The sequence below is a fragment of the Alexandromys fortis genome, unplaced genomic scaffold, assembly GCF_014885135.2.
Source record: "Alexandromys fortis isolate MF-2015 unplaced genomic scaffold, M_Fortis_MF-2015_v1.1 scaffold_112, whole genome shotgun sequence".
NCBI classification, from domain to species: Eukaryota; Metazoa; Chordata; class Mammalia; order Rodentia; family Cricetidae; genus Alexandromys; species Alexandromys fortis.
The window spans coordinates 2,108,693-2,131,029 of NW_026068013.1; the positions used below are offsets into that span (position 1 = coordinate 2,108,693).

General features: G+C 39.9%; 1 protein-coding gene across 1 annotated transcript in view; it reads right to left on the reverse strand.

The window, feature by feature from the left end:
* Cntn5 (contactin 5) overlaps positions 1-22,337 on the reverse strand; it is a 656,861-nt gene that overhangs the window by 234,448 nt on the left and 400,076 nt on the right. The window contains exon 11 of the mRNA XM_050162227.1: positions 20,473-20,623. Within this exon, the coding sequence (XP_050018184.1) occupies positions 20,473-20,623 (151 nt within the window). The remainder of the gene's footprint in view (positions 1-20,472; positions 20,624-22,337) is intronic.

Below are 22,337 nucleotides of genomic sequence, written 5' to 3' on the forward strand. Positions count from 1 at the left end.
AAACAAAATAAAGCAAAAATAAATAAATAAATAAATAAATACCAACCCCCAAAGCAAAAGCCAACAACAACAAACACAAACAAACAATCAAAAAACAAAATAGAGGGGCACACTGTGAGGGACTTTTAACTTGAAGGGGCAGATCCACTTCTAATCTGGATTTTTGAGGTGGGAAGATTTACCCCTGCGCCGAACCATCAGTAGTTTGCTGGAAACCTAGACAAGGCCATGGGAAAAGGAAGCTTTTGCTTTTGGCCTGCCTGCTCCCACATTGCTAGCAAGTTCATTCCTTCTCTGAAAATAGATTCTACTTCTCTGAGATTCCAGCATGTACTGAACACAATAGAGACATCTGGAATCTAGGACATACATAGATAGGCAGCCATTGTTGGAGTAGCTGGAAGTCATTTTAATAAGTGAATCCCGTTTATATATAGAAAGAGAACTGTGGATAAACACACACACATGCACACACATAAATGCACGCATGCACGCACAAAACACACGTACACACACACGCACGTACACACAAATATAGGAAGGGGAGTTAAAAAGAGAAAATTTTCATCAAAAGATGAAGAAAGGACAAAAATGCATTATATCTAAAGCCAGCAAAAAATAAAACATATATAAACTTATGTTTTAGTTCCAAATTTGGATGGCTAGTTTGATAGAGATCAGGTTTTAGGTGAGGGGATGAGTGAGATACTCACTAGTCTAGGGCCAGAGGTCCAAAAGAAAGGCTCTCCCAGTGAAGGTTGTCCATGGATCTCTGCACAATGTGCATGCACCATGAGCCATGTGCCATACTAATTATGCTGGAAATACGATGCCTTAATCTTTGAAAAGATCTGAAAGAGGAACAATTTTCTTCCCTCTAAATATAGGAAGTAAAGTGTGTAAACATCAAAGCCTGAACAAGGGACCACACAGCAGCCTGGCATTCCAGTGACAGTGCCATGTGCAGAGTGTATGAGGCCTGGTAGGAAATAGAAACAAGGGTTTCCTTGTCCCAAAGGTAAAAATGCTCATTTGATGAAAGAGAATCTGAAACTGCACTAGGAAGTTCCCAGTCTTGGTGCCTCAGAAGAAATGCTGCCTCAGGCACATGCACCACTGGTCTGCAAGTGAAGCCAGCCAGATTCCTACTAAGGAGTCCCAGCCTAGGCTGGAGCCTGCAGGAGGCGCTCCAGATCTCTTTCCGAGAACCATTCCTTTTCTGTTGAGTGAGGACTACACCGTATTTGATAGAAATTTAGAATGATTATTGTGACCAGGAGTTACAGATATTGGCAAAATCTCTTTACTAGAATATAATGTAGGCACATTATTTCATGACATATTTGTATAACTCACCCAAGGCACACACGCACATAAAAAGCGGTAGAAGTATTTTCTATAATTGCTTTCTCTCTCAGGCTTGAGAATCATCAATAATATGCACCCCCCCCACACACACAAAGGTTTTTATGTAAAGTTGGCCAGAGTCCAAGGTTGAGTTTGAGTTATTGACAGAATGGCATACTGGAAAGAACATTTGCATTTTTCAAAGTGTAATTCAAACATCATCTTGCACCATAAGTTTTCCTGGAACCTCTTTTCTAGGGCCAGGTTTTGGAAACAGAGATAGAGTAAAGTCTTTAGACGTATCATCTGAAGGTGTGTGTGTCTGTATATGTGCTATGAACACCCATGGCGATGGGCTTATGGTCATACAAGTCTGTATATGAGCAAAATAGATGCGGGGATGCCCCCAACTACTTTCAAGCACAATATGGAAAAGTACCCTACAGACTAAGAATTCTAATCCAGTCTACTTAAAGCCATAGTTGGTGATACAGAAGAAAATAAGATAGTTTACAGTTCTGAAAGAAATACTTGAAAGTCAATAATCCACTTTCTAAGTTGGGGGTCATGTCATCTCAGCTTAGTCTTGCCCTGTTCCCTTTGCAACTGCATCACTGTCTGTTGCTGTGATAAAACATCATGGACAAAAGCACTTCATAGCTGGAAGTCTTTATTCTGGCTCATGGTTCTAAAGGGATAAGTGTCCATCATGGCACAGAAGTATAACAGCAAACAACAGGCAAGATGACAGAATCAGGAAGCTGAGAGACCAAGTTTCAGGCACAGACACAGGAAACAGAGAGAGGGAATCAGAAGCGGGATAAGACTCCCAACTCCCAAAGCACCCTAGTGACATGCTTCCTCCAGCAAGGCTCCATGCCCTAAAAGGCTCATAACCACACTACTGAAACAGCACCACCAGCTGGGAACATGCAGGATCTTGTAGGGGGCATTTTACACTCCAGCCAACATTGACTGAGATCCAGTGTTCTTCAAACCCCCTTCCCAAACTGTATCCGGGCCTCTGTATACCACATTGGTTCTCATTCAATGGTGGTTTGAGTGGTGTTCTCCAAGGACTAAGGAGAGACTTGGGGTCGCCTGTGTTGCTAAAAAAGCTGTCTCGTTTCTGCTCATTTATCCCCTTTAGATCTGTCTAATAGCATTCGATGACCCAAGGTACTAATAGCTCATTACTTCATTTGCTAAGTTTCCTGCTAAAATACAGAGAGGTGTACCTCTTTCACAGGCTTCATAGTTCAGGATTAACAGGTTAAACCAGAGTACCCAATTCCTTTTAATTCTCCTCTGAAATGTGCATACCTTTTAACTTAAAGCAGTAGCCTTTTGCTATGACACCAAGATGTAAATCTGTTCCGTCCTCTGTTTACAGATACCTACAGGTACCTGGAAAAAGTTCTGCTGTGTTATCAAGAAATCTGGTCTGATACAGACTAACAGTCTCCGGTGCGTATTTAACTCCACTCATTTTTAACCATATTTTACAGGTCTGTCTGGGCCAAGACCAACTTACAAAGCGCTCTTCAGACAATGCCAATACCTGCATCAGCTCCTGGGACTTCACCATTGGTAACAACTCTCCTGGATCAAGGACATCTACCAACTAAAATCTGGCTCTATCTGCTATTGTGTCCCAATTATACACCCAAGCCTCGCCTGTACAACCAGGGCACTTCTCTGTCCCATTCTTTCTGGCAGTTAATAACTTCCCATGGCTAGCCCAATTCATAGGACCAATAATATTTTTTTTTCCTCCTAATCACCTGCCTTCTCATCTTCAAGAAACAGCTGCCTAAGTCTCCAGGATGACAGTAAACCGGATGTTGCTTCAGCCACGCCTCTTGCTAAGCGTGAGCCCACAAACTCCTAGCTCTCCCATCTTCAACGTTGCCCTATGCCCGCAAGAAATAGCCAGACTTGAGCTGACACCCCTATATCCAAGGAGTCTGGGATGTTTAGGTGGAAGTGAGACCCCAATCCCCTGACACCCCTGTGTCCAAGGAGTCTGGGATGTTTAGTTCGAAGGGAGACCCCAGCCCCTTGACACCCTTGTATCCAAGGAGTCTGGGATGTTTGGTTGGAAGCGTCACCGCAGCCCCTGGCAACCATTTCAAGCCTCCTGCCCTGGGAGTTGCCTGGCCTGGGCTCCACCTCTGGGAAAGCCCACCAATCAGTGACTCCTCCCCAGGGAGGGTCAGAACCACTCCCACAGGCTATTTTGGCTGCCCCCACCCCCAGAAAGTACACGTGGTCTCCGGGTTTCACGTGGTCTCCCCTTCTCTCTCTTTCCCTCTCCATGCTTTCCTCAGGCCACCCAGGGGCATTGCATTAAACATGGGCATCTTTTATTCGGTCTAATTTGGTCTGATTGGAATTATTTGCATCGGCGGAGAGATTCGTCTTAAGAAATATTCCTAACACCTTTCCTGAAGATACACACAGAAATTTAGTCAGTGACTTGTTCATCTTAAGCAAGGGCTCGTAATACACTGCAGCTACAGCTTTTGCAACCTGGGGTGTGACTGCACAGTGAGTGTAGCGCTCTTTCCTGCATCATTCCTCAGGTGGAAGATGCATTCTTACCATAGATCCTTGGTATGTAATATCATTTCTTTCCTTATTAAATTCATAATGGTCACCTTTTCATGTAAGGGAATAACCTCACAATTTCTCTTTGGCACATTGAAATTGTCAACATCATTACTTTTGTACTTGGTGTCATTATTAAGAAAAATAAGAGTTATGTGACCACAGAGACTGTCACATCATAGTGGTTGAGGTATCCATCCCACATCATCACTCAGCATATGGGCCACAAGGATAGGGTATTGTCGATATTCCCTTCAGAGCTAGCTCACATGTGCTGCTTTGCATGCCTTGGACAGCTTGCACACACATCTAGTGTCCATGTCATTGGGAGCATTCCAGGCCCTTCAAGAGAGAGGAAGTTGGAAATCTCTGCATTTCAAAGCAGGCACACAGGTGCAGACTCATTTCCTCCCCCGAAACTGCTCTCAGCCTACACTATACATACACAGAGGGGAACCACATAAAATTTTAAGCATTGATCTCAGTATGGGGGGAGAACACAGCCATTCTCCACAATATGATTTACACAGATGTAGCATTTCTCATGTGGTGCGCCACCTGCTGAATTTTTAATGGCAATTTTATAATCATTCAAAACTACATAGGGCCATTTTGGAGGGTGGAACGTGATCAAGAGTTTAGTTAAAATGATTTACCTGTGAGTTTTAAACAGCATTAAGTAGCTTGTGAAAAATATTCAGATTCGTGCTTAACATGGCATTGGGAAGTGGAACCCCAGGAGACACATTCAGCTGGAAGACTCAGGGCAGAGCACAGCATCCCAGGGTGCTTTTCTGAAAAGCATCAGTTAAACCATAAACAAAGGCTTTAAAGGCTTCAGCAGGTAAGTGCTGGAGAAATGGGGAAACTGAGACCTCACGGCTGTTCTTCTTAGTTTAGTGATCATTTTGCTAATTCTGTTGACCAGAAATCAGAGTTTAAGCCAGTAAGGAAGGAGCCATCATGATAAATCAACTATGTTTATTTAAAATTCCTAAATAAACAAAGAAAATCATCTCTTTTTCTCTTTATACTTGTGATTTAATACCGTGCTGGAGTGACTTAATCCTATAAGCAAAAGTTGAGTTCCTATGGGAAAAGTTGCAATAATACTAATTATTTTCTTATAACATCTTTCTTCAAAACAAAATTCAGTGTCGTATCTTCCACTCTCTGTATTGCCTTTCATAATTTATCTTAAACTTATCTCTAAGCACCTTTGAGAAACTGAGGGGCAGAAATATGGAGACTTGGAGATAGAGAGAAATTGTACGTATGTTTTCCTGGAATCTCTCGAGCCAGGTTAGTGAGCAAAAAGAAACAACACCGTTGTGACTCAGAAAGTCTCTCTAAGCTGTGTGTACTGATCATGGAAGACAAATAAGAACTCCGCACAGTACACTGGGTGATTTGAAGAGACCAGCTGGGCCAGCTCTGCGAGCAAAGTCCTTGTCAAATGAACATGAGGACCTGAGCTCATCTCCTGTAACACTCATAAAGGAAGGAAGAGTGTAGCTCCCTTGTGGTGACTGAGGAATCTGGTTGCAAGGTAGAGATGTGTGCTGCACAGGTAGCTGGGAATAGTTCCAATGATAATTCTGCTGAACAAAATGGTTCTGTGTAGAGGAGATGGATAAATAATTGGTATTAAAGGAAAACACAAAACCCATGAGCCTTACAATCTAGGTGAGGACACAGGAAACCAGCAGGTCCCTGGGCTGAGAATGCAATTCAAAGACATATTGTGAAAACGCCCTTTCTCCTGGCAGGTGAGGACCACCTGGCTTACGCTCACATGGCAACCCACTTTATGACAGGACACGTGTGGATTATTGAGTGTCCTTCACATGCCAGAGGCAGCTGAAGATCATGTGCCCGACTCTCAAGATGGCTTTCATTTACTTACCATGGTCTTATTTCAGAAAGAAGAAACCGAGGCTTAGCAAGTCAGGCAAGCTCAGTATCTCAGAGTCAGTACCTGTGACCTGTGTGAAAGCTTCTTGGGGCTGCTCTTCCTAGATGTGAGCCTGCAAACCTACTTAGTGGGCAACTGTGGGCAGGTTATTCCACAGTTCCCGGATTTATCTGTCTATGACACAGGGGTGATTAAGAAAATACCTGCTGACTAATTCAGCCAGTATGCTTTCTGTCTTCCTCCTGGTATCTATGTATTGGCAGCATTTTTTTTTTTTTACCCTTTAGTAGTGCTAGGGATCAAACCTAGCAATTTTGATTATTGTTACTGATCAAATCGCACAGCTTTTATTTTCAGTTACAATTTTATCAATGAATATTAACTACAGTAAAAAGTTGAGTCTTAGCCAAACATCTTCCAGACATAGAAGTTACTTTTATCATTTTTTTCTACCTATAATTAATAGCATCAGCGAGACACCAAAGATTTTCCAAGTACCGTTTCACATGTGTGCATTCTTCTCTCTTTCTCTCTCTCTTTCTCTCTCTCTCTCTCTCTCTCTCTCTCTCTCTCTCTCTCTCTCTCTGTTAAAGTGTATATGGCCAACCAGAGCATTAGAATACTGTTTAAGCTAAAGCCTCCCCACTGGGTGCGGTGGCACACAAGAGAGTATCTGGTGGAGGCCAGAAGATACACAGTTCAAGGTCGTTCTCATTTGCATAGTGAGTTTGAGGCCTGTGTGATTTAAACTCCTATCTCAAAACACAAACACACAAAAGCAACCCCATAGTATTAAAGCTCTGAAATATCCATATGTTAGGTGACCTATTATGACATAGGAAGTACCACACCAAAAATGACAGACTTAGCCATGTTTCTAAAAAACACACAAAATGTGTGGTCCTCAGGTATCTGATGCTTTTTCTTTCCCTGTTTCTGCTCACTTGTACAGGACACACACATTCACACATACGTTCATGCACACACACAACACGGGGAGAGAGAGATCTGTCTATGCAGGGGGGGTTAGAGAGTACCAGTTTTTTCACTCTAGTGGCACTGGCTCTTGGTGAGGTGACAGAAGACACAACATGTGTCTGAATTGCTTTGAGAAAAACTGAAACCCAAGCTATTTGTTCTCTTTGAAGTTGCTCTACATAGATTTTTTTTTAAAAAAATAGCGTTTTTGGAAAACCTTTGAGAACATGGTACTTAAAATGCTTTTCTGGCTTCATTCAGGGAAAGACAGATAAAGATACCACTAATAAAATATGGGGAGCTTGAGGATAATACAATCTGGGAAAAGTTAACATTCATGGAGAAATTCAACTGTATTTTAACTCAAAATAGAATTTTAAATGAAAATATCTCTATTTCTCCAAAGCATGCTATCCTGCCATCCCCACAAAGTCCCAAGCCTTCTGTGGATGCCATTATAATTATTTTTTCAGCCTTTTTGTTTTATTGCATAGAAATGCAAATTTGGGGACTTGTATTTAAAAAAATGTAATCAAGCTCCGTTAAAGTTCAACTATTTTTTTCTGCTGATTATTTTGGGCTTTCTTTAAGACAAACCATTCGCACGTAATAGTGGTTTTGCTTTCCTTCTATTGTGTTTTATGTCTCAATGTGAGGCGGCCAGTCAGGCAGAGACCTTGGTCTCACATAGCAGGACTCTGAGGTGGGGAGGGAGGCTGGGGAAGTGTTCAGAGCTCTGACATCACCAGTCACTGCATGGATGGAGTCTTAGCTCCCTTGAATGGGTGATGGTAGAAACATAGAGGATGCAGTTTTCTTCAAAGAAGCAAATATATGGGGTTGGTTGAAGGCCCCTGTGGACCCGTGTGTTTCCCGGCTGCCAGAAGGTGAGCTGTCTCCCCAATACACCTCTCCCCATCATGATAGTCTCCATCTCCACAGGCCCGGACACAAAGAAACCAGACGATCATGACCATACATGTTTGAAACAGTGAGCCTTCGCCCCCTTAACTTGATTTTCTCAGGGACTTTGTCACAGTAGGGCGGACGTAGGACGTTTGCCTAATTTTGAATGCCTTTTTTCTTCCCCACTGGCCAAGCTGTCTAATAAAATGTTTTTCTGTTTATGTTCTGTGTGAATTTACAGGAACTAATTGAGTGTCTTGAAGACAACCATTGAGATACCAGGTTAAGGAAAAACCTGGCCTGCCTTTCGAAGTCCTCAGTCCACAGCTATTTGAACTGTCTAGTTTATTTCTCTTTTGTACCTATAATCCATACTTGGACCAAAATCATTATACATATTTTCATAAAGTGTCAGGGATTCATGAGAAGTACTTTCTTCAATTCTGAGCTCTTGTCCTAGAAATACACTGCCTCTACGAGCCAAAATCATATTCAGGAACCATTTTAAATAGTTCATCCAAAACCTAGTCCTTGTTTGCCACCCAGATTTTTTTTTTATATATTCCAGGTTTCACAAAAGGTTTTGTGCATTCAATGGTCTAAGGGTGGTGTGGACTAAAAGCAGAACTGGACATTTTGTCTGCCTAAGCTATGTGCTGTGTGTCTGAGCCTTGGCTAATTCTGACTAAATTCATTTAAATTGGGCAATCATATCTTTCTGATAATATCTGATTATGAGGACTGCAAAAAAATAGTATACCGCTAATATTCCCTGTGCTTAGGATATGGAGCTAACTTTATTATTGCCTTAGTGGGGCACCTTTTCTATACTATTAGTAGGGATCAAGACCCGAGTTACTCCTGAGCACTTTAACAGTGCCTCTTTGGGCACAAGGTCTCTTTCTCCTACCTTAGTATGAATTGGCACAGCATCTTACCCTCTGTTAAACAAAGGTTTGTTTTCATGAGATGGATCAGATTGCACACAGCTGTACCTGGCCTTGCCTTTTGTGGCATGAGGGAAGAAGCAGATGGGTTATGTGCAGCTGGGAGGTGAGAGTCACAGAGTTAGTTCAGTATTCTGATTTCTCCAGATAAAACAAGAGCATAGAAACCATCTTAAACTGTGGGTACAGCTGCATGTAGATACATCTACATATGCATGCATATATACATGCACATATGCCTTAATTTTATATCCATTTTTATAGTTTATTAAATCTTTAAAAATTTCTTACAAAACATTTTGATTATATCTACCCCCATCTCTTCCCAGATTAAACATCCCCTTCTCCACCCCTTCCCAACTTCAACTCTTCTTTTTTTTTAAAAAAAAAAATCTTCTATAGAGTCCAATTGTGCTGTCCATAGGCTCATGGTGTAGACTAATCTCTTGGAGTGCAGTTCATATACCAGGCCACAACTTCCTTCCTTCCACAGACACCACCATCTGTCAATAGCTCCCAGTGGGCCCCTCCTCACTCTATGTGTAGAGTGATTTGGTTGCATCCAGATCTCGTGCAGCCAAACACTGCTTCTCTGAGTCCAGAATACAGCTGCGCTGCTGTGGCCAGAAGACACTGATTCTGGTCCTCTCTGACATCTGCCTCTTGCAATATTTCTGACCCCCTTTCACAATAGTCCCTGACCTTGGGGGGGGGGAGGTGATGTAGACATCCCACTTGTGACTGAGCACTTATAGTTTCTGATCCTCTGTAGTTTGGTCAAGGGTTAGTTTCAGAATGGAGTTGTTTTAAATGTGAAGAGAAGCAAGCAAGCTAGTGCTAGGGTCTGTTTGGTGTTTGGGTTATCTTTTATGGAAATGGTTTATAGACTGGTTGTTTTTATTGCAGTCAAGGATTTTTCTTTTGTTTTTTTTTTTTTTGTTTTGTCTTGTTTTGTTTTCCAGACAGAGTTACCCTGTTTAGCCCTGGCTGTCCTGGACCTCTCTCTTTTGAATAGGCTGGACTCTAACTCGGAGACCCACCTGCCTCTGCCTTGAGTGCTGAGATTAAAGGGGTGTGACCACCGCCTACTTACAGTCAAGGTTAACACCAAGTATGCACTCTAATTTGTAACCATGTCTCTGTTTCCTCTTAGGAACTAACCATAGTTAAATTAGTGAATGATTTATGCAAAAAACTGCAAAGAAGTGACTGTTGGGAGTAGCCTGTCCCAGAGGTTGCTAACCGTCTCTGCTGTAGCTTGCTTTGTTCTTAACATTCTCTGAAAATTCTTTCTTCACTATTTGATATTCAATAGAGTCACTTGGGGAGGTAGCAGCATCAGTCAGTAGCATGCACTTGGAGGCTTCAATTCCCAAATATTTTAGTTGCTGTTTGTATTAAGGACAAATTAAGCTGGAAGTTGTAGTCTGGGGGGCTTTTGGAAAAGAAAAGCCTTAAGCAATTAATGACTTGTTCAAGTTGTGCCCACTTGGAGTGCACAGCCAGGCAACTTGTGCAACTGTTTATAGTAACTGGGGTAAATGAACCATAGTTAAAAGTAGAATTTATGAACTGTTTGGTAAACTGGTAATTAGGTAGAAACGTAAAGCTGCACACACGAGAGGCTGCTAGGACCACAGGAGCAGCCTAGTCTGTTGTCATTTACGGCTTAAATTGCCCTGTTCTTCCTTGGTACTTCCATGTGGGAGTTGAGGCCTATTTTGTTATATTTAACAATTAAGGGAGAAGGAAATAAGAGACAGGCTGGTGGTGACAGCAGGAAGCAGAAAGGCATGTTCAAAGGTCTTTGGGGAGGAATCCGGAGCTCTTCTATGACCTTCAACTTGGGACATACCAGAAAAAAAAAAAAAAAAGGCTTTCTGATATGTTGTCCTTTGCAAGCAATTACAGGTCACACGTTTGAAGATTTGTCATCACTATTATATTATGTCAACAGGGCACCTAAAGTGTGAGCATTTGAAGCCAGGAGAACATTTTTTTCTCTCTTATTTTTAATCAACAGCTTAACAGAGCGCAAATGTTGCTTCTCAGTACATTTGTGTTATTTTGGGTTATACATTCTAGGAATAGAATGAGTTCAGAAAACCATTCTATTTTTTTCTCAAACTAAGTTGGATCAATCAGGAAGGAAAAAACAGGGGCAGAGGTTCTGGAATTATGATATTGATTTTACAAGTAATTTATGTATAATATCAGGTCCTCTGATCAATTTGTCAGTGAACAGACAGAGCCACAAACTGTTTTTATTGTATCAATCACCAGTACCAGTGTGGTCTAGTTCATCATCATGCAGAGGATATGAAAAATAACAGTAAGATCAAATTTTGGTGACTGAGTCCATTAGCTTGTAAACTGGCACCCTCTCCTCTGTTGGAAGCAAAATTAGGTTCAAAAAGTCCCACGTAGTCCCACATGTGTGTGTATCCTCAAAGTATGTGGGCTGTAGGAAGCTGAACTCAAAAGAACTGAGGATAAGTGGTATTGTCAGATACTGGAGAAACAGGAATGAGATGGGGATAAGGAGAAGTTGAGCAATGGCGGTTAGATAGACTAAATCAGTTGCATGGTGGTATGGCCATAGACTCACAGTCAGTTAAGGATAAGAAATCCTGGTGCCCATGAGACAGGTCAGCGAGGAAGGCACCTGCTGCCTGGTGTCCTGAGTTTCATCCTTAGGACCCATATGGCTGGAGAAAAGACTGACCCCTGCAGGTTGTTCTCTCATCTCCACAACGCTGTGGCATGCACATCACCAAACATACACAAGCACACAACAAATGAATAAAATATAATGTAAAAAGAAGTCTCTTGTGCTGTGTTTCAGACAACTAAAGATAGTGACAATATATTTATATTTTAAAAATCTAGAAGAAAATATTTCTATTTAAAGACTTGATAAATCTTGGAGAGACAAGGATCTTTAACCTGATGTGAACTTATATAATGTGTGCATGTATGAGGATATCATATAGTTTTCACCAAAATAAGCAATTTCCCTGTTTTTTTAATGTACCAATTAGAAATAGATTTGAATTTAAAAATAAGAAAGCATGATAATAAGCCAGAAGCAAATTTTATTATCTTTCTAGAAGACAAACAAATAACCGAGCCTCTGAGGAGTGTTAGAAAAGAAATGAAAAAACTGTCCAATTTTGGGTTTTCATGCGGTCATTATTAATTGGATAATGGATTTATTAATACAAGATGCAGTAGTTACAGGAAAACTGTGGCTTCAGAAGGCCCAGGGTTTGTTTCTTTCTCAGTCAAAGCTGGGTGTGGTTTAGGTGGACAAGAAGTATAGTCCCTGCAGTCTTTAAGGGACTGGCTTTCCTTGTATTGATTTTGTCCTTAGACTCTCAAATTTGGACATCAAAGCTACCACACTAGCCCATGTGGGACAGGAGAGGCAGTCAGGAAGAGCAAGCAGCTTCCCTGCGAGGATGCTACCAAAAAATTGTGCAGCTACTTTCTCATTGCATAGAATGTCATCCTCCGGCAAAACAGCCTGGGATGTGTGGTCTACATTTCTATTTATATACAACTAAAAACCCAAGGCTGTTTACTATTACAGTCACAGAATGTGTGGACAGATTACTAAAAGTTTTTTATTTAGGTTGTCTGAATGTGTGTGAAGTGTCAAACTAGTTATGAAGTCAGTCTCAAAGTGCTTGAATTTAGAACAGAGAGCTGAATCCATATATGATACTATGAGACAATCCTGGCCATGTTAGTTTATGCCGATAATCCCAGCACTGGATCCATAAAGGGGAAGACAGTGAGTTTGATGACAGCCTGGGCTAGAAAGTGAAACTCTCTCTTCAAATAAAAGGGGAGAAGAGGACTGAGAATAAACTCTTATGGTAGGGTGCTTCTCTGACTGAACCCAACCCAGATATAGAATGACAAACTATAAGCTGGATTGTAGTCAGACAGTGACTCAGTCTTGGCATTCAGAAGGCTGAGGCAGGAGGATGGGCATGAACTCAAGGTCAGCTACAAGTTTACAGATAGCTAGCGCCTTGGGAGACTGTCTCACAAGGCCGTAGAAGTGAATTCTACTACCTCTCCATGTGATTGAAATGAAGTTTCGTTTTCATTTTTGCTCACTTTGATCATAAATTAGAGATTTATTGATTAACACCAGACTTGGCTTTAACGTTGGTTTGTGATGGGTAATTATAAACAAATCACTGATGCCTTTGAATTGAAATGTCAGTGTCTGACTTAGAGCCTTCTTCCTCCCTCGGCACTTTAGTGAAAACCAGTGATTGAAGTTAGCTTAACCCATTTGCCTTCCCACTATTTGTCAACTCTCAGAACTGCATTTGCTTAAGCATTCCTGATAGAGGGACATCTCTTTCTCCTGAATGAGATAGCACTGTTGCTGAGAATGGTCACGTGTACAAAGAAGGAAGAAGAAACAAGCAAATGCAAGGATGGCACTCTTAAAGTCACACAGGAGTGGTCCTCATTCACTGCCTCAGGACAATGAAAGATCAATGTACTTTGAAGACAGAATATTGACAACATCACTCTGCCCTAAGATTGAGACCAAATCTACATTATTCTAATTGTTGGAACCATGTGATTAGCAACCTGTCATTTCAACACTCAAAAAATTCCTACTATAAAATCTTATGACACTTACTATCCTAAATGTTCTTCTTCTAGGAAGTTATACAAATTATATATAATTTATAAAATCCAAAAAGCATAAAAACGAAGATTAAAATGTATTACTAATTCATACATTTCCAGTCTTTGAACAATTAGTTGTATTTATTCCCAGAATTTAAATGTAAGAATGAATGTACCTGTGTTTTCTCTCAAAATAAAATTTATTTCAAATGTGGATGATAGTGATATGACATAATTGTCACATGCGACCATCAAGGAGTGTGCTACACGTGAGTGTGCTACACGTATATGCAGTATGGTTCCTGAACTCTGGAATTTTTCCACATTTGACTCTGCTTTCAATGCTCTGACTCAGCACGTTCCTGACTATTTCTTCTGGAAGTGCTAATGATTATAAATTTTCTGATATAAATACATAGATATTTGTTATGCTCATATTAGACCTGTTCTTTCAGACTAAGTATATTTCCTGATAGGTCATCTGTATTATTGTTGTACCTTCATACTTCTGTTGTGTTTGAACTTTGAACTCTTATGCCATGATGTTCACAGTCCTAATCTGGTCAAGAGCTATTGTTCTATGATTATTTAATAAAGTAAACAATATACAAGCATATACATGGTAATTTGAACATGATGTGAAGCTATTTGCATTCTTTCTTTTTGTTAGAAGCGTATGGGTTATCATTTCTAGATATCATGGATTTTATCATTCATTCACTGATACTACTATGTATTAATCATTTAAAATCCTAGAATTTATGTCTAGGTCCACAATCTGGATTTGGTGACAGGTCTTGGAGCAGGCATGAGTGGACTTTTTCTGTGATTTCAGAGTTTTACCTTTCAACAAGTTATTGATCATTTTTGTTGTTATTTTGCCTGTCTTTTTTTAAAGGTTCTCACTTTGTAGGCTAGGCTAGCCTCAATTCTTGTGCTTACTGTCTTGGCCTCCAATTGCTGGGGTAACAGGCTTCTTGATCATTACTTAGTTTAGCTCATTTCTACTTGAAGGGATGTTGTGTCTAGAAGTCAAGAATGTATCTTCATCTTTTAAAGTCATCTTCTAAAGTCATGACTCATTATCGGTTTATCTGCTTTTATGAGCATTTCAAGGAGGTTGTCTTGTACAGTTCAATTTTTCCTCATTCTAAGACCTCCATCCATAACCTGTATAGTTCAATTTTTCCTGACTCTAAGATGTCCATCCATAGCCCTACAATAGTAAGTGTAAGATGTCTTTCCCTTTCTCTCCTTAATTCAGGAAAGTCACAGGAGAACACTTGTGGGTGACAGCACACTGCATGTTGCCAGCAGCCTTTGAGTAGTCAATCTTATGAAGTCAGATATCACCCTCATTTTCTTTGTGATAAATAATATCACCTGAATTATTTCATTCCCTCTAAAAGCAGAGGTTTTAAGTTAAAAGAAGAGTAAGTTACACACTCTTGATAAATTAATGCTCATTTACCCTTATTATACAACTTCTAGATGGCAAACAAAAAAGTCAATACCTAGGGTCTGCATTGTTTTATGTTCTTAATATATAAAAGACAGTGTCATTGAGAAAACAACCCAACAGCGCGCTCATTAACAAACACAGCATGAAGGTGGAAATAAGGGGGTGGAGACAGGACCCTAATTGTGCTCATGAATTCCTATTCTTCCCTACAAAGAGCAGGAAGACCTGCTTCCCCTGCTGTAACAGTGTCCTGTAGGGCTTTTATGAAGAATATATTTCCCCATTTGTCTGTGAGTCAATATGTGAGTATGATCATTGTTGTCCATTAAACACAACATGAATTCCCGGAAGAAGTCAACTAATAGGTACTTCAAGTGCAATTCTCAATGTGTGTTAAATGAGGAAGTTGAAAAGTTGGCCATTAGGAATGCCTTTGGAGAACAGGGGGTTGAGCAAAGAACTATGGACAAGTCTTTCCTTGACTTCAGTTCCACAAAAGAGCACTTACCCTGTGGCATGGCTCTCTATACAATACCTTATTTATTAAGTTTTGCTTCAGAATTTCTTAAACACTTGTATCACACGTTACTATCTCTGCAAACACTATTTTTTTTGTCTAGAAATAAAAAGCCATACTTGAGCTAATTTAGAGCTTTAATATTTTTAAATAAGGTTTAAACATCTATAACATTTCTATGATGGCCCATAACAGCTGAGACAGATGCCATTGAACAGGATGCAAAACTTTGTCTCGGCTCAGAACCTTGTATTCTTCTCTTAGCCAAGCTGCACACAGAAAGTAGGGAAGTTTAACATGCAATAATGAAGATTTAATGTGTGTGCACTGCTGGAGTGTTTCTGGATGATTATATTTTAACAAAAGTTAATGGCCAAGTAATGGGAATAATGAGCTGGAGTGGAAATTCAATAGGAGCTTGATGAGCAGAACAGGCTTGCAATAGTATGGTGGGGAAAAAGGTCTCCATGCAGTCTCCGTGCAGAGGACTCCTCAAAAGCATTTATTTCAACAGGAAAATGGACAGAAGTGATTATGAAACCTCAGTTAATGTGTGCTGATGGTCCTCAGAAATGATGTGCTCAAACCTGGAGCTCTCCTAACATGGGAGGGGGAGGGAAAGAGAGAGGGAGGGAAGGATATGGGAGGGGGAGAGAGAGAGAGAGAGAGAGAGAGAGAGAGAGAGAGAGAGAGAGAGAGAGAGAGAGAGAGAGAGGAGAGAACTTTTCTAAATGATCATGGTAAAAACTGTATGCAGATAGATAGGGTGTGGCATATACCTGTGTATGCACATAAGTGTGCAAATGTGCATACATATGTATATGTAGGGGACAGAGGTTGATGCTATGCTTATACTTCCACCAATTAAATTATTTTTACATTTAGTCATTTACTTTGGTGTGTAAGTGTGTGGGAGTGTGTGTTCAATAGTGCATGTGTGGATATCAGAGTACAACTTGCAGGAGTCCATTCTCTCCTGTCACCATGTAGATTGTGAGGATGGGTCTCAGGTCATAGGCTTGATAGCATGTTCCCTTACCTGTTGAGACATCTCAGTGGTCTTCTACCATAACTATTGACACAGTTTCTTTGTCTGAATCTGGAGCTCACTAATTGACAACTCTCTGGACTGTGAGCTCCAGAAATCTGCTTGTCCCTGCCCATAAACTCTTACAGCACTGAGGTCACAGGTGTCACCAGAATCAGGCTTTAATGAGGAGGCTCAGGACTGAACCCAGGGCTTCTGGTTTGAGCAGCAAGTATTTTACAACTGAACCACTTCCACATTCCCTAGAACTCCCCTTGTAAGTCCCCAAGTTAGTCATTGAATTTTATGTAGACTATAGAACCAATGAAAGTGAATATTCATATCTCTGGTACAGAAACTCTATCAAGGCACTGAAGGAAGACAAGGTAAATGAAAGCAAGTGATGAGCAGGAGATTGGGATGAAGAGCAAGTGCATCAAGCAGGTGACTAAGTACCACAGAATAACCGAAATATATTTTCTTTACCAAGACCATAGTTCAGTGCATAAAGACAAATCTGATGGGCTAAGTACAATCCCCAGGACTCACGGTAAAAAGAAAAACCTGACTTCCATAAGTTGTCCACTGATCTAAACACACACACAAACACACACAACAACAATGTTTAAATGTCTTTTTTTTTCTAAATACTGGAGAAAAAAGAGATTTGGAGATCTACCATACTATTCATTGAAACATGGTCTCAGTCTGTAGAGCATAAAACTCTTAGTCCTAGGATCTTGGGTCCATGCCCCACATTGGGCACCAACTTAATTATGATTAATAAAAACTCAGAGAGAGAAATTTGGGTTAAACCTGAAGGTCATAAAACATAATGGCCAGCCATTGAATCTCCCTTCAACCTTAGTCCAAAATATAGATCTTTCCTTCAGGAATCTCAGAAAGAGACGGTGTCTGAGAGCTGATTCCTCCTGTTTTATAACTCTTGCTAGGTATTAAAGGTGTGCACCACATGGATTAAAGGCATGCACCACCTGTTTTCTATGGCAACTACTGTGGCTACTGGGATTAAAGGTGTGTGTCTATAAGGCTGACCAGTGGTTTTTTATTTTCTCTCTCTGATCTTCAGGAGAGCTTTATTCATTAAAAATACAAATGGAATGCCACTACAATTCATAAGAGAAACTGCTCTTACCACTAAAGATGCAAATATCAATGGTAGAATCATCATCACCTCTGCCTGTTCCACCTCTTCTCTTCCTCTGCAGGCAGAAACTGAACCTCCCCGATTTTAATAAAAATTGCATCCTAACATGCCATATACCTACCAGCCAACTTACTTGCCATATAGCATTTCACTCGATTCTCACAAGCCAACAAAGTTACTGTTTATTTTCAAGAAGGATTGTTTATTTAAATTTTGTGTTCATGAATATTTTCCCTGTGTATGTATGTGCACTACATACGTGCCTGGCTCCAGCAGAAGCCAGAAGAGGGCACTAAATCCCACAGAACTGGAGTTCTACACAGGTATGGGTCACCATTCTATGTGTTGGGAAGCAAACCTGGGGCCCTGTAAGAACAAGCGCACTTAACTCTTGAGCCATCACTCCACCTCGCAGTTATAAGTTTAAACAGGAAGTAGGTCTAAACCGAAGCATGAGCAGGGAAACTGAGACCATTTATCATACACAGTAGAATTCTGCTACCCAGAGTGGGAAAGTGATTTGCAAGGTGTGAGTGCCCCTGGCTAAAATAGCTAGCACTGTTATAAGTGATTGTGAGATAGATGAACCAAGGAGTTGTTCTCACTGGCCAATCATTATGCTATTTACATGAGCCCAGGGGCACAGACAACATCTCTACAGACCAAATAAATAAAACGCTCACAGAAGCTGAGGTGACTCAGTATGGTAATTCACTGTCCATTGGTGACATCCATATTTTGCTACTATGCCTACTTTGCTGCTGTTCTAAGGATTAGACAAAGGGTCTCACATCTGCTGTGTGCACTGAGCATCACTGAGTCATAATCGATCACATGCTTCCTTTTAAGTTTGTTTATTTTTGATAAGGGTCTCACTGCACTGCCCAGCTTGGCCTTGAATTCACCCATCAGCCCAGGTTGTCCTTCAGTTTTTGGTCCTTCTGGCCCAGCTATATCTATCAGTCTCAGACCAGGACTTGTCTGTATGCAGAAGCAGTGTGTAGATTTAAAAAATAGAGTGAGAAAGACAGAACATGGACAAATCTTGCTTTCCCTTGAATAAGTAAATATAAATATTTCACTTTTTAGTTTTCTTCCTGAACAGCATTTTAGAGAGAAGTACCAAAATTTGGAAATAAATGGGGTACCTGGACTTGAGATCAGCATCCATCTCATGACCTGAGTACTTAGGGGTGTATAGAAACTGGGGCAGATGCAGCTGGAATAAACTGTGCCTTTCAATTTCTAGGAAATACTAAGACCACTTTGTTTCTATTATTGTAACAGACAACTTCTAACTCTGTTAATATTTGCACTCTGTGAAAATGGGTGCCACCTAACTTTAAACTCACAGTGTGGCATTTCTGAACAGTTGATGAGGGTGAGCATTCATCTGGTGAACTACAGCAAACAGAAGGCTCACATGCTACCTTAAAACATAAAACAAAATAAAACATTTCCAATAGGACAGTTTATATCTTTGGACAATATATCCAAAGCTGGAGTATATTCAGAACACATGACAACCTTGCAATGCAAGTTATTTGTTTTTAACAAAAATTTCGCCTTTTAATAAGTGGTAAAAACAATTCTGTTTCTGTGGGGGATAAGTCCCCATAATGAGCTATAATTTAATTGATCCAGCAAAAGGAAATACTGATGTAACAGTTTGTTATTCACTTATACAAAAGACAGAATTCTCTCTCAAACCAAGAGACTTATTTCAACTCCTCACACCCATGTAATCATCCTATCCAAGCAACAAAGGCCTCTTTGTCCTACCTGAACTCAATCATACAACAAATCTCATCTGAGACTATTGAAACCACTGTATCTTAGACTTGCTGAGACACCACATTGTAAAGAAATTTCCCTAAAATTTAAAATTATTCTGAAGCCATTTAAAAGATTATTCAGCGGGACAACCATTACTGACTTGAGTTATGTAAGTATATTGTACTTACCTCTGAATACACAGAACTTGTCAAACTCCTTATTTTTATAGATAAGGTAAATACAAAGTTCTTATACAGTAATATAGGCCATATATTTCCATATAAACAGATGTTTTATCACATCTCAATCATTACCTTCAACATCAATGGTTAATGACAGCAAAGCTTGGGACTTGCTAGAGCAGCCCAGAAAGAAGACAGTATAACAGGATGGGATGATCACATAATTTGTCTCAAGTTTCTATTGTTTTACTGCTGTGATAGTCTTCCGTTTGCCTTTTGCTTTCCAGAAATAAATGCTTATACCTTAAATATTCTTCTACATATTTCAAATGTGCCTATTGCCATCGAAGTAATCTGATTTTATTTTTCACTGACATGATTAAAAACAGAAAAGGAAGCATTAAAAAAATCACATGACACAAATTTGTTCATAAAATAACCATGCAGAAGACACAGAATATGTTCAGATTATTTAACTACAAATGTCTAACAAAATCACAGACCATAAAATGATCAGAGACAATATGTAGAGCATCATAATGCAAAGCCAAAGTGAAAAGCAAAAACAATTAGCTTTGTTTAAAATGTAATGAAATTCTACTGCACAGCAAAGAAGTTGTGCTGCATTGTTAAAGCAAGCTCGGTGTTTTTAGGATCACAAATAAAAAAAGTCACATTTCAACTACTTTATGAAATATGACATAATCTCCATAAGACTCATATATACTTAATGGGTGTCATTTGCAACTTCCAGAACATCTGATGTCAATGACAGCAGCATGAGGAGCTATCTTGGGGAGGTAGGGAACTAGCCAGAAGAGGGGTCAAGGACGATGAGAGGTTTGTAGGAGAGAAGGAAGCATGGCAATGAGGTGATGCTTGTGCGTGGAGTGATCTGGGGGAGCCCATGACTTCACATGCTGATAAAAGAAGTTCATTCTGATGGTAAGAGATTGAAGTGCAAAATCAAGTTCTCACCTTTTGTTGCCCCTCACCACCTTGTCTCCCTTCCTCCAGGAGATGGTTGGCTTGGGAGCACCCTGTGGTTGACAGTCTATGAGGACTTCCCGGTCTTTGGTGACAATTATTGTTTTCTTGACTTGATTCAGTTCAAAGGAGGGTGGTGAGGCTGTGGCAAAGACAAGTAATTTCCATCAGAAGCAGAGTTGAGAATTAATTTAGTCCACTCTTGTATTTAACTTGTTTCTCGGGCACACTTTTCTCTTAAAGTCTCATGAAAAAAAGATGGCATTAGCACAAAATTAAATTTGTTATTAAATAACAAAGCCCCTGTAGTTAATAATAATGAGAACATAATGTGGAATCTACAAAGAAATAGTACTTCAGTAAATTACAGGCTTGATTTATGATCACCCAGGTCAATTGAGAAAGGCTGCATGCCACTTGGACATTGCTTAGGAGCTTAACTAAGAGAGTTACTTTTGGGTTTCTGTGCAAAGACGTTTTAAGGTCCAGAGAAGACAACTGATATCTCTTATTTCCCAACTTATCTGACATAGCTCGCCTCACTTTACTTCAGAATTATATAGAAGTGACTGCAGTTACTTCTATATAATTAAAGAAAAAATTAAAGACATTATTTTTTAAAGAAATTGAGCTGTATGAATTTTAACTAAAAATTTATTTCATTTGTCTCAATTACTCATTAAGTGTGAACTTTAAAACTTACTACACACACACATATATATATCAAGATCACTTTAACAATGAAATATGCACGTGTAGAGCATCAGAGTGAGTCATTGTTTATATAAACTGAATCACTGCATAACTCGCAGAAGTAATTTATGCTTATGTTAAAGCCATGCATGTTAATGCATGACATGACAGGACTAGAATGCAGTATACATTACAATCGAGTGTGGCAAAATACTGAAGACAAGTATGGGAAGATTACAGGTAACAGTTTTGGTTGCCCCCTGGGGACTTGATTTATAACAGACACTTTTGAAAGTATGTCTATTGAATAAAGGGCTTGAGAATGTTTCTGGGAAAACTCTGACGTAAGTGATGCCTGAATCAGCCTTTCAATTCTGAGATGCTGGACAATATGTTGACAAGAAAATGCATTAATATTTGATTTGTTAAGATGATGGAATTGCTATGGAATCCTCTATTAGCTATGCTTTTTTAAAAAAAATGAAGCAATTTCAGCTGTAAACATTCACAACCGAGTAAGTATTTATGATGTGTTACTAGTTTACATGTAAAACATTCCTTTACAGGTCCCAGAGACCATCCATTTCTCCATAAATGTTATGCTTATAGAAGTCAGCAAGGAGAAAGTGCCTGTAAGGTTCTTATGTGCACTGGAAAGATAAAGTGCTAAGATCACTTAAATATCTCTGTTTGTACTACCATCAAACCAGAACAAAAGCTTAGGAAGCCAACTGAGTGCAAGAAAGCAAACTCGGTGCACATGCCCCAACATGCCAGCATTGTTCAGGAAAGTCTGGGTAAAATCTTCCTGACACTATTCAGTAGAGAACTGGAGTTCATGTCCAGGTGTTACCTTAGCATAGGTGGAGCTGCCTCTGGGTCCCAGAAAGGCTTTTCTCTCCAATGCAGAACATAATACCAGGTGCCTATGAGAAGAAGGCTGTTCACCCTGGTGTCACATACACAGTGATAATCAGAAACTACTAGGGAAAACATTAGCATTTCTATAGGAATAGCACAGGCTGAACAAATACTAGAGTCTCTCTCCTATTTACCTTTGTCAATTTGAATCAGCCTAGAGTCCTCAGAGAGGAAACCTTGGTTAAGGAATTGCCCAGAAAATAATTCTATGTATATTGTGTGTGTGAGATTGTCATGATTAT